Source organism: Hypanus sabinus, chromosome 16 (genome assembly GCF_030144855.1).
Source record: "Hypanus sabinus isolate sHypSab1 chromosome 16, sHypSab1.hap1, whole genome shotgun sequence".
Lineage (NCBI taxonomy): Eukaryota > Metazoa > Chordata > Chondrichthyes > Myliobatiformes > Dasyatidae > Hypanus > Hypanus sabinus.
In genome coordinates this window covers 33477651-33500400 of record NC_082721.1, presented here as the reverse complement: position 1 = coordinate 33500400, position 22750 = coordinate 33477651, and the positions used below count along the sequence as shown (strand labels likewise).

At 36.8% G+C, this 22750-nt stretch overlaps 1 protein-coding gene across 2 annotated transcripts in view; it reads right to left on the bottom strand.

Moving 5' to 3' along the window:
- Positions 1-22750, bottom strand: part of wdr18 (WD repeat domain 18) — a 333950-nt gene that overhangs the window by 61083 nt on the left and 250117 nt on the right. For both annotated transcript variants that reach the window (XM_059991525.1, XM_059991527.1), the window contains exon 6: positions 12934-12998. In XM_059991525.1, coding sequence (XP_059847508.1) covers positions 12934-12998 — 65 coding nt within the window. The remainder of the gene's footprint in view (positions 1-12933; positions 12999-22750) is intronic.

Here is a 22750-nt window from a genome sequence, read left to right as displayed (position 1 = left end):
TGGCTTGACTCTCACTTGATGGGAGATTTGAATCATCTTGTACTTTTCAGACACAAATGTAACTTCTAAATAAAAATCCTGGATATTTCCCCTTCTTCAGGTTTGAAACTGAGAGAGGAGAAATTAAGGGCATTGTGCCACTCCAACAAAGGCAAGCAAACTGATGGTTGAGTGGGTGAAGGAAGAGTGGGGGGGGGGGTGGGATTGTGACAAGAAAGCACAGGAGAAGGGTCGGCCAAAGAAAAGCAGAGATTGAAATATGTCAATGTAAAGATACATAAACCACACAGCCAATTTTCTACTAAGGTGAAAATTTGAAAATTGAATTTACTAATTACCTTTTTATGAGGAGAGAGTAATAGGTATACAGTTAACAGTGAGAATTAATGATCTAACTGGGAAATTATGAATCCTGACCACCTAGGCAGCAAGTGCAGTAGCTGGAAGCTCACAAGAGGTCTCTGTTGCCTCAGAAAACATGGCTGCCAGTGTGGTCTGTAGTAATTCTGAAAAGCAGGGCCATAAGGGCCCCAAACCCTCACTAATCATCTTCCTAATTAATGTTCAGCCCCTGGAAATTAAAATGAAGACCTCAGGATAGGGATGGTATAGCCAAATTCGTTGAAGATACAAGGATAAGTGAACTACTCAGTTCTGCAGAGTACATAAAAAGCCTTCAAAGAGAGATATAGCTAAGTTAAATGAGTTGGAAAATTAGTATGTAGAAAACAGTCTAGTGAAATGTTAGAGAAGGAGGTTCTTATACAGTCAGCCCTCCTTATCCACAGGGGATTGGTTCCAGGAACCCTGCGGATACCAAAAACTGCGGATGCTCAAGTCCCTTATATAAAATAGCGCAGTATTTACATATAACCTACGCACATCCTCCCGTATACCTTAAATCAACTCTAGATTATTTATAATACCTAATACAATGTAAATGCTATGTAATTAGTTGTTATAATGTATTGTTTAGGGAATAATGACAGGAAAAAAAAATCTGTACATGTTTAGCACAGACACAACTATCGTAGCTCTTCTGGGAACGCTGATGCCGCCTCGACGTCAACTGATCCTGATTCCCTCATGACCTTTAAGTTCTTGAGGCTGTAGTGCTTTGCATAGCAGCCAGCCATCCCTTACCAGCCTTAAACTCCTTCCTCTTGCTCACAACACAAGTAGCGAATGAACAAGATGCCAGGCGAACAATGCTCAACTTCCAGGTTTTCCCGATCCGTGGTTGGTTGAATCCGTGCATGCGGAACCCAAGGATAAGGGGAGCTGACTGTATTCTTGCTGGCAAAAATTAACCCAGTACCATGTTCAGTTTTGGTCTCTATATTTAGAGAAGAACATTAGAGGAAATACAGGAAAGATTTCCTATATTGATTCCTGGGGAAAAGTGGTTGATATATGTAGATAGCTTGAGCAGGTTATTCCTATAATCATTGGAGTTTAAAGCAGAAATTTTGTTGGGACATACAAGAATCTGAGAGAGATTTACAAGATGAAGACTGAGGGGATATTTCCACTAGTAGGTATAGTACATCTGGAAATAGGGAGCTTATTCCTTTAGAAAAGAAGTTCCAAACTTCCTTTGGGTTATCGCCCCTTCGGCTCCTTGACCACATCCCTACTGTCCAACCCCCCCACCTCCCTTTCCACCCATTACTTTAAAACTGTAAAGAATTTTGATTTCCAATGCATACAGAAAGAAAATGGGAAATGCAAATTCAAAGTGACAAATAATTGCAAAAAATATTCAAATCTACTTAAAGCTTCTTTAATTACAGTAAAAACAATTTTCATCAACAATTTTAGAGCGTACATTAGTAGTCCAAGCTATTCACTACTTCATTGCCTTTTCACCTTTCAAGGAGATGGATAGGCTTGGTGCAGTGTTATCTGCATCTCAACATCAGGCTGAATGTCAGTCAGGAGTTGCAAATCCCCACATTCAGTAATTTGCAGTCTGTTTCATTGCTTTGAAAGAAATTGGGCGACTGCACTGAAATCGCGCTCCACTAAATATGATGTTGTAAAGGCAATAAAGAACATCATGACCTTTTTCCACAGAGTAGGATACTATTCAGAGATTTCTTTCTGCAACCAAAAGGGTGTTTTGTTTAATCCTCAGCTTCAGCTCAAAGATATTTCACAGCGAGATCAGTTCTTCCTCCATCTTTCCTGTTAATTCCCCATTCAAGTGTTCAGGAATGGATTTATTACCCATTCTGCAATTTGGATCAAAAGAAGATCCTGAAAATCTCTCTGACGTGCCTTTATGCTGCTCACCCAGATGGGCACACTATACTTGAAGATCATCATCTGGTATTCTTTCTTACTCTTCCAACTCAAGAGGCTCAGAAATTGGAAAAGGTCGTGATGGCCAATGATGCATTTGAATAGGGTTAACTTGGATAGAAATCTGGAGATGATCAATTTGACTTTGATAATATTCACATACTTTCCTTGCAATTGAAGTTTGATTAGATTAAACTTTGTGAATAGTTCTGACAAATATGCAATGTCATGCCTGGTATTCTTGAGCTGATTACTGAATGAAGCATTCAAGACTTCAAGGAATTTTTTTCACAGTTTCAAAAAGCACATAAAGCCATCTCAGGCAGATTCTTATAGAGAGACATCTGCTTTCTTTGTGCGACAGCAAGCATTCAAACTGTTCATCGTTCTCAATACAAAGCTCTTGAAATAGTCGGGAACTGAGAGCATGGGACTTGATTTGATTTACTGCTGTGATAACAGTATTTAATGATTTGTGCAGCCAATCACTTAGTTACAAGACAAAGTTTGTGAACCCTTTGCAATCCTCTGGTTTTCTGCATTAATTACTAATAAAATGTGGTCTAATCTTCATCTAAATCACAATAATAGAAAAACACAATCTGCCTAAACTAATATCACACAAACAATTGTACTTCTGCTCATCAATACCAAGTACACCATTTAAACAATCAGTCTAGGTTCAAAAAAAGTATCTGAACCTCCAAGGTAATGTCTTTTACAAAAGCTATTTAGAGTCAGGTGTTCCAATCAATGAGATAAGATTGGAGGTGTGAGTTGTGGAGGTGCCTTGCCCTATAAAAAAGACACACAGTCAGAGGACCTTAGAAGAATTGTAGATGCATGAAACTGGAAAAGTCTACAAAAGCATTTCTAAAGACCTGAATGTGCATCAGTGCGCAGTAAGAGAAGCTGTCTACTAATGGAGGAAACTCAGCACTGTTGCTATTCTCCGTAGGAGTGAACGCAAGGATCATACCAAGAGCATGTGCAACGTTGAAGGAGGTGAAAAGGAACCCAAGGGTAACAGCAAAAGACCTACAGAAATCTCTAGAACTTACAAATGTCTCTGGTCACATGTCCACTATAAGAAAAAACACTGAAAAAGAATGATATTTGTAGAAGGACGCCACAGAGGAAACCACTGCTTTCCAAAAAAATCTGCAATTTTGCAAAAGCTGCCCTGGATGTTCCACATTGCTTCTGGGACAATGTTCTGTGGACAGATGAGGAAAAAGTTGAACTTTATGGCAGAAATGCACACCACTATGCTTGGAAGAAAAAGAGCACTGCACACCAATGTCAAAACATTATCCCAGCTGTGAAGCATGGTGGAAGGAACACCATGGTTTGGGGCTGCTTTGCTGCCTCAGGGCCTGGACAGCTTGCAATCATTCAGGGAACAATGAATTTAAAATTGTATCAAGACATTTTACAGGAGAATGTAAGGGTAATGGTCCATCTCCTGAAGCTGGATGATGCAACACGACAGTGATCCGAAACACAAGAATAGCCAAAAACAGAATGGTTTACAAAGGAGAAAATCCGTGTTTTGAAATGGTCAAGTCAGAGTCCAGACCTTAACCCAATTGTGACGCTGTGGCATGACCTGAAAAGGGCTGTTCATACAAGGTATCCCAAAAATATTGAGGACCTGAAACAGTTTTGTATGGAGGAAATATCTCGCCATTATGCACATCAGATCAGCAGCTACAGGAAACACAAAATCCACCAGCATTTTGTGTGCGTTGCTTGAATTTCCAGCATCTGCAGATTTCCTCGTGTTAGCTACAGGAAAACATTTGGTGGAAGTTATTGCTACTAAAAGAGGTTCTACCAGTTATTAAGTACAAGGGTTTACCTTCTTTTTCCAGCCTGGATTGTGAATGATAACACAATGTGTTCAATAAAGACATGAAAAGTGCAATTGTTTGTGTGTTATTATTTTAGACAGATTGTGCTTACCTATTATTGTAACTTTGATGAAGACCAGTCCACATTTTATGAGTAATTAATGCAGAAAACCAGGGAATTACATAGGATTCACAAACTTCTTCTTGCAACTGCAGATTTTTTGTGACAATATGTTTAATTAGCAATTCAGTGCACAGTAGGCCCTTCTGGTCCTTTGAGACATGCCCACCCCAGCAAACCTGATTGACCCTAACTGAATCATGGGATAATTTACAATGACCAATTAACCTATCCAGTACGTCTTTAAACTCTGGGAGGAAACAGGAGCACCAGTGGAAAACTCTCAAATTCCACAGGGAGGACATACAGACTCCTTACGGAACAGCACCAGAATTGAATTCTGAAATCTAGAATGCACAGAGGTTAGTGCCGTGTTAACTTCTACACTACAATAATGCTCTGTGAATGTCGGCTGTGAACTACACAGTGAATAGTAAATATGTTAAGTACAGCTTTTTTCAAGAAAGTAATAACCCCACAGTAGCATCCTGACATTGATGATACCTCCATCTGTTGCACACGCAAGAATGTTGGTGAATGAAATGTCCTTCTTTCTGAAAAATTGCTCAACAGCTTAAAATATTGACTCCCCTTTGTATCTGTTTCTAGTTTTCTTGAGAATAACAACTCCTGAGCCATGCTTTCATCTTTTATGAAGCTAATATAACCAAGAAACAAAGGTTCATTGTTTGGCAAAGTTAACTCATCTAATTGCAGATAAAATTCTGTCTGTTGTACAATCTGCCTTCCACATTCTCAGACATTTCATCTATTTGTCTTTGAACACAGTTGCTGCTATGCGAAATCAGTTTAATTATTTGGTCTGGCAATTTATGCTAAACCATATCAGGACCTCCCTTATTGCAGGCAGTTGTATGGGCCTCTCCAGATTTAGCAATGAGCAATGAAATGTTGTACGAAGCACACAAACCATCACTGTTTTGTTTTGAAGTGCCGGTAAACATATTTTAAAGTGTTTTCCATTTCTGAAAGTTTCCATGAAGTGATTTAAAATAAGCCGGGTTTTATTTGCTTTATTAGAGTGTATTCTCTTCAAATGTTTAATGAGCCTAGATGGTTTCTTTGTCTCATTTGAAAAAACCTTTTCATATAACAGACACATTGGTTTCTTGGTGTTAGTATGAATTTATATTTCAGATACTCCACAATATACTGTTAAAGGTTATTTTTTGTTTGGTCTGCTTCTCCCATTTTTGTTAATGCCAATAAAGTAGGACACCAGTATCTCTGTTGGGCATAGGGCTAGAGAAACACTGTCAAGACCATCCAAAAGGGCAGATTCTGAACTTTACCCCATTGAACACCATACCCTAATCACAGGAATTGCGTCACTGAATGGTTTGAGTTTGGGAATCGTACTAGCTAACACTGCACTACAGTAATGAACAGCAATAATGCACCAGCTGGGCCCAGAAATAGCTATTTCTTCATTCCAGATTTCTCATAATATGCCAAGTACTGACGTGTTACATTGCTCTTGAACAAATACTTATAAGTAATTCATTTATTTAAGTCTGTAATCCCTCAGCTGTCCCCCCCTTGCTACCAGGCATCCCACACACCTCTCTGTTTACCTTTAATGCCCCTTTGGGAACCACTGCTTTAGAATAAACATTACCCATTTAAGATGAACATGAAGAAATGAATTCTTTCAGAGAGTAAAGGTTCTCTGGAATTTTCTACCCAGAGAATAAGGAGGTAGTAATTGCATGTATTTAAAGCATTGATGGACATATACAGATATTTGAACTACAAGGGAGTCAATAAGTATGAAAAACTTGTGCTGAAGATCTGGTTAGTCATAATTTTACTAAATGCCGGGGCAGGTTGCAAGGGCCAAATGGTCTACCTCTGCTCTTGTTTCTTACATTATTCTTTTGCAGAAGGCACTTGTTAAATGTCAAAGGGCATGGTGAGGAGAGTGAAAAGGGAAGGGGCAGTGAAATAGGCAAGAGATACAGCCAATGGATAAGTGAAAAGGGCCATCATTCACAACTTGCATTTAAATAGCATTTATGATTATATGAAATGTTCCAATTCAAATTCACTAAAAATCAGAAGAGACATTGAGGCACAAAAAGAAATTACAACAGATCAAACTTAGGTTTTAAGAAGGAAGTTCATTGTTTAGGGCCTTGCAACAGGAGATGATCATAAGAGAAGGAGTAATTGGAATTGGGGATAAATTGAAAACTGACAAAAACTGACCCAAAAAAAACATGTTTGAATAGCTGGAAGAAACTGCACAGTATCAAGGGATTAGGGAGTGGGGATTGAGACAAAATTGAAAGGAAGAGATGGGCAAGAATAGTTAAAACCACTATTTGAAATGAAATGAGAGATTGTAAAGATATTACTGAATAACAAGCAATTTCAGTTATGGATAGCAAGGCCTAATAATGCTTCATGTGGTCCAGCTACTCCTAGTGACGGATAGTTAAAGTAAATCCTCACCAAAGACCTCAGCATGCACATGATGCAGGAAAGTGTCGGAAAAGGACCAACAACAACATGAAGGACCCCACCCACCCTGCTCATGGACTGTTTGTCCCACTTCTATGTGGCATCCACGCCAGGATGACCAGACTCAAAAAGTTACTTTCCCCAACTAGTAAGGCTAATCAACAGCTCCACACTCTAATTTACCCCTTTACAAACCCCACGACTACTACGAGGTGTGATTGATAAGTTTGTGGCCTAAGGTAGAAGGAGTCAATTTTAGAAAACCTAGCACATTTATTTTTCAACATAGTCCCCTCTTTACATTTACAAACTTAGTCTAGCTGTCATGGAGCATACAGATCTTGGATCTCTAGAAAGTGCCCGCAGATGGGTCATTGATAAGTTTGTGGCCTAAGGTAGGAGATGAGTTATACAGCTCTCATTATATGCACCTGCAGTTCAACTCTGAGTGATTATGCAAAAAATTTGAAGTTAATAACTCATCGGGGTGATTGATAAGTTCGTGGCCTAAGGTAGAAGGAGATGAGTTATTAACTTCAAATCTTCTGCATAATCACTCAAAGAGTTGAACTGCATGTGCATGTAAAGAGAGCTGTGTAACTCATCTCCTTCTATGTATCTCAGGCCACAAACTTATTAATCACCTATGCTTTGGACACTTTCTGGAGGTCCAAGATCCATATGGTCCACGACCGCTGGACTAAGTGTGTAAATGTAGGAGGGGACTATGTTGAAAAATAAATGTGCTATGTTTTGTAAAATTGACCCTCTCTACCTTAGGCCACGAACTTATCAATCACCCCTCGTACTTTATCATTTCCTGTCAGTCACCTTATGTACAGACACTTCTTTGCCTAAGTGTCACTTTATGGGCATACAATCTATGTATGCAAGCTACCTTATGTATTTATATTTATTGTGCTTTCTTTATTATTGTGGTTTTCCCCCCACATTGGATCAGGATAAACAATTATTCCATCTCCGTTGCCCTTGTATACTGGAAATGACCTTAAGCAATCGTGAATCTTGAAATTAAAAATATAACAATGGGAGATTAGGCAGAGACACAGTAATAGTTCTAATGGGGACAAGGACATCAATGGTAATATGTGATTTTAGCACGATTGGTAGTTGTAAAAATGAAGTGAATAAAAAAGATAGCTCAGAATTTAGAAGTACAGTTGAAGTGAGATTCAAGGATTTTTATTATTTTCTAGACACAGACAGAATGAAGTAAAGATAAAATATTTCATTCTCACTGATAGCTTCAATGAGTCCCAAAACTTGAATAGACAAAGTATATACATTGGGAGAGATTTAAGGAGCAAAAGAAAACCTGAGGGGAGAGCAAAGCAAAAAGAATTGAAAGAAGCCATTAAAAACACAGAGCAGAGTCCAGGGAAAAACAGCAGAGACAGTTCATTAAGAAACTTCAAGTGATACTTGGATGGGTAGCAAGGGCAAGGATTTTAATTAAGTGTTATAATGAAGCGAATAAAGTGCTATCCACAAAGGCATAGGGATATAGAGCTAGCTATGATTTGGAGATTGTTACATCATCATGTCAGAGATTTAAACAAGCAAAAGGCTAGAATGTATAGTCATCTGTGGTAGAATCATGTGGTTGGGGGGGTGGAGGGTGGGAGTTAATCAAAGACAGGGTGGGTGAAATAGGAAAAATAAATCTGTTCTGGGAAAGGGGCAGAAATGATGAAGGAAGGGGGAGATGTCATTGGAGAAGAGCTTGACAGGAAAGAGCTTGGGCAAACAGAGGAAGCAAGAGAGCTGGAAGCCCTCATCACTGAAAAAAATTGCAAATATTTCAAAAGTTGTGAACTTGTCTGAACTACTGCAACATTAATCTGTTTCATCTAGGCAACAAAAAGGAGATAATTCAAAATGTTAAAATAATTTTATGACAGGGTGCCATGCTAGCGTAGCAGTTAGCGTGATGCTATAACAGCTCTGGGCATTCCAGAGTTTAATGGCACTATCTGGAAGGAGTTTGTATGTTCTCCCTGTGACTGAGTGGTTTCCCCCAGTGTCCTCCCACAGTGCAAAGGCATACTGATTAGCAGGTTAACTGGTCATTATAAATTGTCCTGTGACTAGGCTAATGTTAAATAGGTGCAGCTCATTGGTCTGGAAGGACCTGTTTGTGCTGTACCTCTAAATAAAATAAAATAAAACACTTCTCCAAATGCCAATTTCTGTCTTTTAAGCTTGCCAAGACAATAGTGTGACAGCTTAAATACAGGGAAGTTCAAAATGCTTCTGTGGTTAAGTTTGTCATTGCTGCAGAACAGTGCAGATAAGGAACAATTAAGTTAAAATTTCTCCTGAACTTTTATTTGAAATAATTGGTTACCAAAGGGCAGATTATAGATGCTGACCAGTTGAATGCAGTGAAACTAATACACTCTATTAAAAAGATGATAACATGACTTAAATGATTATATATTAGTTATTTACATTGCTTTATATATTTTTCATGTTTATATTGGCACTACAGGTGCTAACTTGATTTAGTAGATTAGACACTCATTCAAAAGGTTTGAAGTCAGAACCACAATCCAGAACTTGAAGGTAACCTATATGTCATGCTAATGCAGCAGTGAGTGAGGAGTCGCAGGTGCTTTCCTTTAAGCAACTAATTAAAGCATGGACATGTTGGCCTTCACTGGCAATTTTATTTGACATTAATTGAAGATTCCAAACAAGAGTCAACATATTGGAGTCACGAATGAATGAGTCGAAATGGGAAGGAGGTGATAATAAAATGTGCAGATCTATTCCATTTAGTATAAAATAAAGAATATCAAAGGAAATTATTGTGATATACTCTTTACCTTCTTTATCATAAAAGTTCATCAGCTGATTATTGTAATAAATTGGGTAAAAGGGGAGCATGGAGACAGGAAATTGTTCAATTTGCCACACTGAACAAAAGTCTGCACCACCTGCTCATTGCCCTAGTTTCAGAAGTGGAAGAAGAGGAGGCAAAGTGGTGGGGTGAGAGCAAAGAAATTGGCAGAGTTGGAGAAACAATTGATTTGGAACTACTTCTAAAAGGATTCTGCAGAAATGAGGATGGAGTGAATTGTGTGGGAAGGTGTATACCTGGGGGTGGGAGTGGGGAAGGTGGAGGAGATGTTTTAGGGATGCTGGCCATCGTTGAAGGAGTAATGGATGGTTTGGCTCGATGGTGGGGAGTGAGCACTGGGTGTGTTTTAGGCCCAGGATATCATCACCAAGTATGGCTAGATTGTGGGTTGGGGCTCAGGATGGTGTCAGGTTGAGTAATTTTAAAGAAGTGCATCCTGACTGCATACCTGGTCAGCGAATAGCCATGGTACAGTGACAGTCCTTGATTATCCCTGTATCAGACCCCAGCCCACAGATTACAGCCTGTTTCAGTATTTTCAAAAGCCCTGTGTGCAGAATTTTGTGCATGATATAAAATGAGATTTGTATGCAATTTGATAATGCTGCAAATGCTCACTATTCAGCAGTCTGGTAAGTACATGAAAACAACAGCAATCCTACACCAGTCCGCAGAAGTTTAGACAACTTTGCTTCAAGTCCATAGGCATAAACACTTGTCATTTATTTAAAGGACATTTTTGCTACAGGTTATCCCAGCAGCAGTAGAGAAATAAATTGAAAACACAAATACTCTGCAGATGCTGGGGTCAAAGCAACACGCTGGAGGAACTCAGTAGGTCGGGCAGCATCCGTGGAAACGAGCAGTCAACGTTTCAGGCCGAGATCCTTCGTCAGGACTGAAGAGGGAGGGGGGCAGGGGCCCTATAAAGAAGGTGGCGGGAGGGTGGGAAGGAGAAGGCTGGTAGGTGCCAGGTGAAAAACCAGTAAGGGGAAAAATTAAGGGGTGAGGGAGGGGATAGGCAGGAAAGGTGAAGAAGGAATGTAAGGGGAAAGCACTGGGTAGTAGAAGGAGGCAGAACCATGAGGGAGATGATAGGCAGCTGGAAGAGGGGGTGGAGTGAAACTGGGATGGGGGAAGGGAGGAGGAGGGAATTACCAGTAGTTGGAGAATTCAATATTCACGCCAAGGGGCTAGAGACTACCCAGACGGTATATGAGGTGTTGCTACTCCAACCTGAGTTTGTTCTCATCATGGCAGTAGAGGAGGCCATGTATGATGTACATGATGGGTAACATCCATGCAGCAGATTCTGATCATTATCATCATAAGGTCTAATAATCAAAGCATTTGAAATGTAGAATTGTGGGAACGTCACAACATATGTTAGTGATAATAAACCTGATTCTGATTCTAGTTCTTTTGCTGTTAAAGGCTAAGATCATGGCTATCATGATGCACCTACTAAGGACATCTTTAGAGGTTATGGCATAGGGTTAGCAGGCATTAGTACAAATAGGAAGCAACCAGTCTACAAAAATAAAACTTGTTTAAATGTAAAAGCACAAATCAGTTTTGAAATTAAAAGGTGTCTACAGAGAACAAGCACCTGGTCCACAGCAGGGGGCTGGCTGCTCAAGATAAGGTTTATAGCTTGAAATGACCATGAGATTTTCTTGTCTGCATGAGCCAAACAGAAAACTTACAAAGGTCTATGTTAATTGACCAGAATGAAAATAATTAATTGGTTTAAATTAAACAGGGCACCTACAGCTAATTTATTTTGCACCCTTCTTCAAGAAAGCAAGGAGGGCTGCCAGGCCGGACTAAATTTTGTCACTTACCATATCAAATATGATTATAGGTATATTTGACCTATCAGTAATTGAATTGGGATATTTACGTACTCTTATCAACCCTCACAACATTAATCTTGGGTGTCCAGTTTTCCGTCCTCACAGAAGCTTTTAGACTATCTGCATAAATTTATTTGAACAAGCGAAGGTGTTAGAATATTCAGGTGTTTTAGCAGTAACAGTGTACAGTATTCCCATTATAAGTGTGTATTTTAATAGAACAGTTTGTCAGATGCAAAATATTCAAGAAAGCATGTCGTTATTGAAATTGTATTGAATCACTTATTGTTACTACTGTCCTTAAGAAAATAAAATATTGATATACTTTGAGTTTGGGAGACTGTACTGAGAGGGCCTCAAGGAGAATGTCTGCTTGGAGGGATAAATAAAAAATTTCACTATAACCAGTTTCTCAAGCAACTCAGAATTAGAATTAGGTTTAATATCACTGGTATTTGGTGTGAAATGTATTGTTTTGCAGCAGGGGTAGATTGCAATACATGATAATAAACTATAAATTACAATAAGTATATAAGAGAAATAAATAAGTAGTGCAAAAAGAGAGGAAAATAAAGTAGTGTTCATGATTTCATCATCTGTTCAGAAACCTGATGGAGGAGGGGAAGAAGCTGTTCCTTGAGTCTGTGTCTTAAGGACCATGTACCACCTTCTTGATGGTAGCAATCAGAAGAGGGCATATCTTGATTGAATAAAGTTGGATTTTTTTAATGGTTTCATACAATATTAAACCAACATCTCCTTCCCCATACTTCATTTTGTTATCCTGTTAAAATAATTTAAGTACCAGGACAAGATAGTACATTGGCAAAACTATCTTTCAAGGGGACATACCAAAGAAGGTGTTCCTGGTAGATAGGAGTGGTGGAAGTTGTAATATACTTGTGGCTCAAAGGAAATAACAAGCAATTTTATTAGCAGTCTAAAATATTCCAACATTGCCAAATCTCCAATAGCAGCTCTCCCCCTGGACAAGGTATTAAGGGCTGTGGAAGGACAAGGAATAGTAAAGTATCAAAGTACTTTCCTTAATTCAAAAAAATTGATTCATTATTATCTAGATTGTTTTATCCTTTTTGTGAAAATTTAGTATGGATGGTCTTGGTGTTAGTCATTAAAATCAAATTATGTTTTGAAAAATAGGTAACTTAGTTAGAAATGCAACACAGGGCACAAAATACAAATAAAATATACACTTACTTACAAGGAATATTTGGAGAAGTGAACTATTATTTTTTAAAAATTATCCACTCTTCAGCACCATAATTACATTTAACATTTATTCTACCTTGTCCTAAGTGAAAATGGGTGAAATTCCCTTTACGTAACAGTCTCTACAAAAATGCCCTTTTTTGGAGTTCACTTACAGTAAGCTGCAATTCTGATATAAATAGTTAAGAAACAGTTCATTACCGATGTCCCTTGAAAATCTGACTGCCATCTTTATCTGTCTGAAAATTCTTTTCTCTCTGAACAGGCTGCAAATGAGAAAAATCCAGTATTAGCACATATATTCAGATTGAACTAAATTTTCTTGAGATTGAATTTAAATGTAAGTAGAAAATAAGTTAAGCAGCACCATTTAAAAAATTGTATTACAAACTCACAATCAAACTACTTTCAATCCAAGTACAAGAAAAATCAGAATATCTGTTATATATCCCACCCACCCCCCTCCCACCTTTACCTCTTGAGCGTTTAGGAGATACTGGAAGCTAATGTTATGGTTAGGCAACACTTAACAGCAAAAAAAGTAGGCAGAATGTGTTAAACACAAAACAGGAGATTACTCTCTTTTACATTGAAAGCCACAGATCAGGGCTCAAGAGAGGCAAAAAATAACTTGAGATTAGTTTAATGTTGGCATCAATTTTAATCCACACCCAAGAAAAGAGGTAAAACTACACTTCAACTTCCCAGCCAAACTTAAAAGCATCACAGAAATAACTTTCTTTAAATAAACAAACCATTCTCATTATATAAACAATTTTATGTAAAGAAAATTATTGTGTGTTCTTCAGCTATAAGTTGAACTAACATAATATAAGCTTATATGTCTTCACACAAGAGTGCATAAATATCAAAGTGTGTTGAAAACCGTCTGTTATAAGAGATACAAGAAACTGCAAATACTGGAATCTGGAGCAACAAACAACCTGCTGGAGGAACTCAGCAGGTTGAACAGCAAATGTGGGAGGAAAGGAACCGATGCAAAAAGCTAACAATTCCATACACTCAATACTCGATGTACCCTGGCACATTTCAGTCAGACCAACTTGAAGAAATCTCTGCCCAATGTCTATCAGCATATCACCTGCAGCACCAGAGGACCCAACATACTCGACCACTGCAGCACTACTATCAAGAATGCTTATTGTTCCATCCCTCGACCGCATTTCGGGAAATCTGAGTGTCTGGCCGTCCTCTCCCTGCCTGCATTATGGGCAGAGACTAAAGTCAAGTCAAGTCACTTTTTATTGTCATTTCAACCATAACTGATGGTACAGTACACAGTAAAAACGAGGCAATGTTTTTCAGGACCACGGTGCTACATTAAACAATAGAAAAACTACACTGAACTACGTAAAAACAACACAGAAAAAACTACACTCGACTACAGCTGCATAAAGTGCACAAAACAGTGCAGGCATTACAATAAATAATAAACAAGACAATAGGCACAGTACAGGGCAGTAAGTTGGTGTCAGTCCAGACTCTGGATATTGAGGAGTCTGATGGCTTGGGGGAAGAAAACTGTTACAGTCTGGTCATGAGAGCCCGAAAGCTTCAGTGCCTTTTCCCAGATGGCAGGAGGGATAAGAGTTTGTATGAGGGATGTGTGGGGTCCTTCATAATGCTGTTTGCTTTGCAGATGCAGCGTGTAGTATAAATGTCAGTAAAGAGGACAGCATCAGAGATAAAGACTACAAAGAGGTGGTCAGGGGAGGCAAAGTGGCTACGAACTGCTTCAAGTCTGTGGCAGTGGACAAGGTCATGTTCTTCAGTGGACCAGAATGAATACACTATAGCTGTCATGGACTTTATGAAGACACTTCTAGATATGCTCTCTTCTCGCTATTGCCATCAAGCAGGAGATACAGGAGCCTAAGTCCAAAACCACAAGTTCAGGAACAGCTATTATCCTACAACCATCAGGCTCCAGAACCAGCATGGTTAACTTCACTCACTGCAATTCTGAACCAATTCCACAATCTATATTCAAGGATTCCACAACTCACTTTCTCAAATGCTTTCAAAACTCTTCTCGGGCTTCCAGCCAGTTCCACTTGTCGATTTTAACCGACGTTTCGATGACATACACTGCCATCTACATCACGGAAGATGCCTAAGCATGTCTAGTCCATTGGTATATATACTCAACTCCCGACATCCATCCCTCCTGATTGGTTAATCATCAACTGTCCCACTGTTTCCGCGCTCTCATCTTATTTAAAATCATATTCTAGTTCTTATTTAGACTGAGGCTTTCAGCTTTGTTGAATGGCAGCCTCAGGCATGGCATCTATCAGAAGCCCACTCACACAGACTTATACCTCAACAATAATAGCCACCATTATGTCTCCCAAAGTACAGAGGCTCTTTCTACTTTGATTAACAGTGCAAAACCTATTTTGGACCTGGAGAGTCTCCACAAGGAAATAACACGATTATGCACAATATTCCTATAGAGTGGCCACAAGGTGAAGGAAATCAATTGGGCCCTTAGAAGGGCTGAAGGGAAAACCAGGAAACCTAACAACGAGGAGGAAGCCATCACTCCCGTCTGTGTTCCCTATATTTCCAGAGTTTCTGGAAGAACTGCCAGGATTCTGAAGAAATACTGGATAAATAACATCCATAAATCTATAAGGAAACACAAATCCTAGTTTACACGGGTCAAAGATGACCTTGCGTTTACAGGATTCCCTGTGAGTGCGGAGCAGCGTATATCGGCCAGGCAGGGTGCATGGTAGAAACCGGCATCAAACAGCATGTAAGGTCTATCCATTTGGGTTACCAGAGAAATCGGTGGTAGCAGAACATTGCATACGCAATAAGCACAGGATTGACTACGATAGCACAAAACTACTCTGCTGTGCCAAAGGTTTTTGGGACCACCTGATGAAGGAACCCATTGAAATAAAACTAGAGAATAAGAATAACAATTTTGTGAACTGTCAACCTTGGTTGCAAGAAATCAGGCTGTTGCTAGGATCATATAATTATTTTTACCAAAAATATTTCACTGGTTTTGAGCTACTACATCCATATAACTTTATCTACCTAACTGCTACTATCCAAGATAGATCTCTCAATCAACACAAACAAAATGCTGCTGGAGCGCAGCAGGCCACGCAGCATCTATAGGAACAAGTACAGTTGATGTTTTGGGCTGAGACCCTTCGTCAGGGCTCTTCTTTTTCTTTTTTCTTTTTCAATCTTTTTATTAAATTTCATATACAAAAAAAATAACATAATATTGAATAGGTTATAATTGCACTAGATTTGAAGTTGAATTAGTAATAAGATAACAATATCTTATTAAAATATCAGCAAAAAAATAGTACATTAATCAATCAAACCTATATTAATTATACATGAAAAAGAGTAAGAATAATCATCAAAAGAAAAAAATAATAAAAATACAAGGAAAAAAATATATATTGAAAAAAAAATAAACCTAAACTAAACTAACATGGGCAATAATAACAGTTTATATGCATATGATAGTGTCAAAAACTCCGGAACTCCATACCAGAACAAGAATAAAAAGAGAAAAGGTCTGGAAGAGGCCAAATTAATTCATATGAAAGTGTCGAATGAACGGTCCCCAAGTTTCTTCAAATTTAATTGATGAGTCAAAAATAGTGCTTCTAATTTTTTCTAAGCTCAGATAAGAAATAGTTTGAGAGAACCACTGAAACGTGGTAGGAGGATTTACTTCTTTCCAATTTTGTAATATAGACCTTCTGGCCATTAATGTTGCAAAGGCGATCATTCGTCTAATTAAAGGGGAAAGCCGATTACCATCCTCATTTGGTATACCAAAAATTGCAGTAATAAAATGAGGTTGTAAATCAATATTCCAAATTGAGGAAATGGTAGCAAATATGTCCTTCCAATAGTTATGTAAGATGGGACATGACCAAAACATGTGGGTCAATGAGGCCACATCTGAATGACATCTGTCACATTGAGGGTTAATATGAGAATAGAATCGAGCAAGCTTATCTTTAGACATATGAGCTCTATGTACAACCTTAAATTGTATTAAAGCATGTTTAGCACATATAGAAGAATTAACCATTTGTAAATTTTTTTCCCATTTTTCTGTTAATATATTATATTGAACTTCTTTTTCCCATTCTTGTTTAATTCTACCTGATATTTCTGGTTGTATCTTCATAATCATATTATAAATAAGAGCCACTAATCCCTTCTGACAAGGATTCAAGGTAAAAATCATATCTGAAAAATCTATCAAAGTTGAATTGGGGAAGGATGGTAGAACTTTATATAAAAAATTTCTGATTTGTAAATATCTAAAAAAATTAGATTTAGGTAACTTAAATTTGTTGGAAAGTTGGTCGAAAGACATCAAGCTACCTTCAGAAAAAAGATCACGAAAACATATTATACCTTTCCTTTTCCATATGCTAAAAGCTTGATCTATCAAAGAAGGTTTAAAAAAGAAGTTAAGTAAGATAGGGCTATCAAGAACAAAGTTTTTCAGAGTAAAAAACTTACGAAATTGAAACCAAATTCGTAATGTGTGTTTGACAATAGGGTTGGATATCTGTTTATTGAATTTAACTAAATCAGCAGGAAGAGAAGAACCAAGAATGGAGAATAAAGAATATCCCTGTGCATCATTGCATTCTAAATTTACCCACTGTGGGCACAATGGTGAATCCAAATCTAATTTCCAATATATTAAGTTTCGAATATTATTCGCCCAATAGTAAAATCTAAAGTTAGGTAAAGCTAAACCACCATCTTTTTTAGATTTTTGTAACTGTCTTTTACTTAACCTGGGGTTTTTATTTTGCCACACAAATGAGGAAATTTTAGAATCAATGTTATCAAAAAAAGAGTTAGGAATAAAAATTGGTAAGGCTTGAAATAAATATAAAAATTTCAGTAAAATCATCATTTTAATAGCATTAATCCGACCAACTAATGAAAAGGATAAGGGAGACCATCTTGTAGTAAGTTGTTGAATTTGATGAAGCATAGGTAAAAAATTCAATCTGAATAAATCTTTATATTTCTTGGTAATTTTTATACCTAAATAAATAAAGTTATCAGTAACAACTTTAAATGGTGTCCTGTCATTCAATAAAGTTTGTGCATTTAAAGGGAATAATTCACTCTTATCCAAGTTTAGTTTATAATCAGAAAAACTACCAAATTGAACCAACAAGGATAAAATAGCGGGAATAGACCTGTCAGGATCAGAAATATATAACAACAAGTCATCAGCATAAAGTGATAACTTATATAACTTCTCATTACGGGTAATACCAAAAATATTAGGAGATTCACGAATAGCAATGGCTAAAGGTTCTAATGCAATATTAAATAATAAAGGACTTAAGCGACAACCTTGTCTCATACCACGAGATAATTGAAAAAAAGAGGATCTGTAATTATTTGTAAGAACAGAAGCAACAGGTTTATAATATATTAATTTAATCCATGATATAAAATTAGGACTAAAATTAAAATTTCTCAAGGCATTAAATAAGTATGTCCATTCAACTCTATCAAAAGCTTTTTCAGCATCTAATGAAATAACACATTCTGAGGTTGTGGGTGAAGAAGTATAAATTATATTAATCAATTTTCTAACATTAAAAAAGTAATACCGGTTCCTAATAAAACCAGTTTGATCTTCTGAAATAATCTGTGATAGTAACTTTTCTAACCTAATAGCTAAAATTTTTGTAAGAACCTTAGAGTCTACATTTAATAGCGATATAGGGCGATAAGATGCACATAAAGTAGGATCCTTATCTTTTTTAAGAATTAGAGAGATAGTAGCTTCATAAAAAGACTGGGGTAATCTCTTCTTAGTAAATGCATCATTAAAGATTTCACATAACCAAGGGGAAAGCGAAGAAGAAAAAGTTTTTAAAAATTCTATAATATAACCATCAGGACCAGGAGCTTTCCCTGAATTCATTGATGAGATAGCCTCTCCTATTTCGGCCATAGAGATAGGAGCATCGAACAAGCTTCGATCTTCATCTGTCAGTTTGGGAATATTCAAATTGTTAAAAAAATTATCCATCATGGACAGATCACCATCAAATTTTGATTGATATAAAGATTTATAAAAATCTTGGAAAGTATTATTAATTTCTTTATGATCAGTAGTCAGATTACTGTCTTGTTTACGAATTTTAATAATTTGTCGCTTAGTCGAAATAGCTTTTAATTGGTTAGCTAAAAATTTACCAGTTCGATCACTATGAATATAAAATTGAGCCCTGGTCTTAATTAATTGATTCTCAATTGAAGAAGATAATAATAAGCTATGTTCCATTTGAAGCTCAACTCTCTTCTTATAAAGTTCTTTGGTAGAAGTCACGGAATAAATCTTAACAATTTCTTTAATTTTATCCACCAATAAAGCTATATCTAAATATCTTTGTTTTCTTTTACCGACGGAATATGAGATAATTTGTCCATGGATAAAAGCCTTAAAAGAGTCCCAAAGTATTCCTCTGTCAATCTCTTCGGTATAGTTTGTTGAAAAAAACAAGTCAATTTGCTGTTTTATGAAGGTGATAAATTCTGGATCTTGAAGCAAAGTAGCATTGAGTCTCCAAGATCTAGTATTATTGGAAGAGTCCGAAATCTTGATAGATAACTTCAAAGGTGCGTGATCCGAAATGGCAATAGAATCATATTTACAATCAATAACATCTGTTAATAAACGATGATCAATAAGGAAATAATCAATTCTAGAATAACTGTGATATACATGTGAAAAAAACGAAAATTCTTTATCTTTAGGGTTCAAAAACCGCCATATTTCAGTAATTCCTGAATCAACCATAAAGGAATTAATAAGTAAGGCTGATCTATTCGGAAGAATTCGAATAGGTTTAGATCTATCCATCAAAGGATTCAGACAACAATTGAAATCTCCACCCATTATCAACATATATTCATTTAGATTAGGAAGGGAAGTAAATAAACATTTAAAAAATTCAGGGCAGTCAAAGTTTGGAGCATAAATATTAACTAGAGCCACTTTTCGATTAAAAAGTGAACCAGTTATCAACAAAAATCTGCCCCGTGGATCAGAAATAATTTCATGAAGTGTAAATGAAATTGAGGGGTCTATAAAAATAGACACACCCCTAATTTTAGCAGTACAATTCGAGTGAAATTGTTGACCCTTCCAGAACCTAAAAAAGTGTTGATTATCCTCCCTCCTAATATGGGTCTCCTGTGCAAAGATAATATTAGCATTTAGTCTATGGAATACTTTAAATATTTTTTTACGTTTAATCGGATGATTTAAACCATTAGTATTCCAAGAGATAAAGTTAATAGACTTATCCATCATGCCAATATTAATTGTATATATCGTAAAAGGTTAAAAAGACACATAACCCATAATTCAGGAAGAAGGAAAAATGATTCAGGAGCAACCGGAGAACATGATACCTCAACAATATTAATAATTTAAAGTCGGCCCATAAACTAAAAGCAAAAAAATAAAAAGCAAAAGCGTGAAAAAAAGATCCCTACCCCCTCCCCCAACCCCATGAAAAAAAGCCAAGCGGCAGGCGCACAAACTAATACTAATATTACCCCCATTTCAAGATGGCAACTCCATGAAAAGAAAAAAAGAGACTATATAACACCCAGATATAAATACAGGGTTGTAAAAAGAAAGAATATATATCAATCAAAATGAAAAAATAATATAATAAAGCAAAAGATCATTAATAAAAAAGGATAAACATTAAAGTTTAAAATAGTGTAATATGCCTTTAAAAAAAAGATTCCATATTCAAATACAAGAAAATGACGTTTCAAAAACAGAGACTTATGGGAAGAAGAAACGACATTTTGAAAAAACCATATTACAGAATATAAATGTAAATTCACCAATCTGTTAAAAAAAATTTTTAAAAAAGGTCATCAAAATAGGATTAAAAAAAGGATTCAATAATCACTACATTATATAAAAAAAAGGTCCAAAAATCCAAAACATTCGTCCCATTTTCAAGTACAAGCAAATAAATGCTTACGGAAAGCAAAGTCTTATGGGAGGAAGAAACAACATCTTAAAAAATAAATCATTATTACAAAGTTTTAACGTGTATATCCAATTCAGAGGAAAAAAATTAAGAAAAAAGACATTATAGTAAAATTAAAAGAGTATCTATAAACCATGATAATAAAAAAAACCCAGGTCTACAGACCAAAGTAAAAAGCTATACCGCAGCTTCATAAGTTAAAGCCCAAAACGAAATGGCATCTTCTCTCCAAAAATTCTTCAACATAACACATAGTTCAACTTGAAGACCGATATTCTTCGACGAATTTCTTCGCTTCTTCCGGAATATTAAAGAAGCGCTGACTGTCGTCACTCAACGTAATTCTGAGATTCGCTGGGTATCTTAAAGCTTGTTTAAGTCCAATCGAATGAATCTCTGCCATCACTGGTTTAAAAGCGATTCTCGCCTTCATCACTTCAAATGAATAATCTTCAACAATATGAAACTTGTTGTTTCTGTGAGAAATCATACCTTTCTGACGAGCTAATCGGATTAGAAGCTCTTTCTCCCGAGGATAATGGAGGCGAAAATCACAGCTCGTGGCTTGTCTCTCGAGACCGAAAATCTCGAAACTCTGTGGGCACGATCAATAGTGGGTTTAGCCCGCAAAGCGTCATCGCCAAAAACCTCCCACAATAAGTTAGAGAAATATTCAGTTAAGTCACCAGACTCAACATTTTCGGGAAGTCCGATAATTCGCAAGTTCTGTCTGCAAGATCGGTGATTTTAAACTTATTCTGCTCCACTATTTTAGCGGTCGACAGTACCTTCTTCTCCAATGTTTCAATTGTACGTATTTTTTCACAAATTAACTTTTCAAGAGCCGCGAACTTTTTTCATGCCGTTCAATATCTGCTGCCTGCGATTGAAGCTTGGTATCAAGTGATCTAACGACTTCTTCAAGCTGAGATATTTTCGCAGTAAGCTTATTTTCCAGACTTGTCATTTTACTTTCCAAACTTGCAAGTTTAGTATCCAGTTTAGTATCCAGAAGATTAGAAATTGCCTCAAGAGATAGAGGCTCTTTAGACGATTTCTTAGGTGCAGCCATTTTAAGTTTGAAAAGATTAAATCAAGTATTATTTTAGAAAAGAAGTAAATCGTAAGTATCAACCCATGTAATTAAGTACGAAAAGATTTGATTAAAGGGTGATTATAGTTTAAAAAATGAAGAGCGCCTAAAAGGCAGATGTCTACATCGCCATCTTGAAACTCCGCCCCAGGGCTCTTAATGTTCCTTTCACACAGTTTGAAATTTGGTCAGAGTCTATAATCCAACCATCCTAAGAGATATATCATTGTTCAAACGGTCTCATAAAAGCATGACATAAAGTTACTGTTACAGCTGAAGTAAATACACATTACAGTACTTAAGACCGTGCTGCCAACATACAGGTTCAATGATGGTGACCGGCTACTAATCAGGAGGGAGGATTCATGTCATGTAAGGTAGCTGTACAGGCTGCAGAAATCAAAAAGTAAAGTATGCTCTAGCCCTAATAAGGTTGACAGTGGCTAAACTTCTAAAATTAAATTTAAACCCATAGTTAATACACCATTTAGTATGAGAATCCACTCAACTTAAGCCCAACAGTCATAGTCTTAAATGATGAAACATTCATTCTATTCCAAACTTTGTTCATGGATATCTCCATCTTTAGTTCATCCCTTCCATGGAACTGCTTTTCAGATCTTCTGTTCAATCAAATTATTAATTTTAACAACCATTTCTAGCTCAGCTTTTCTATTAAAACTTTCAGTGACAGAGTAGAATTGGGACACTCGCCCCGTGTAGTCTGTTGAGCTACAAAGTAGTTTCTTAGTTGAAAAAAAAAGATTATTTCAATTAATATTTTAAAAGGATCTGCAAATAAGCCACCAAAGCTGAATAGAATGGAAGGAAGTTCAAGCAATATTAAACCCCTCCC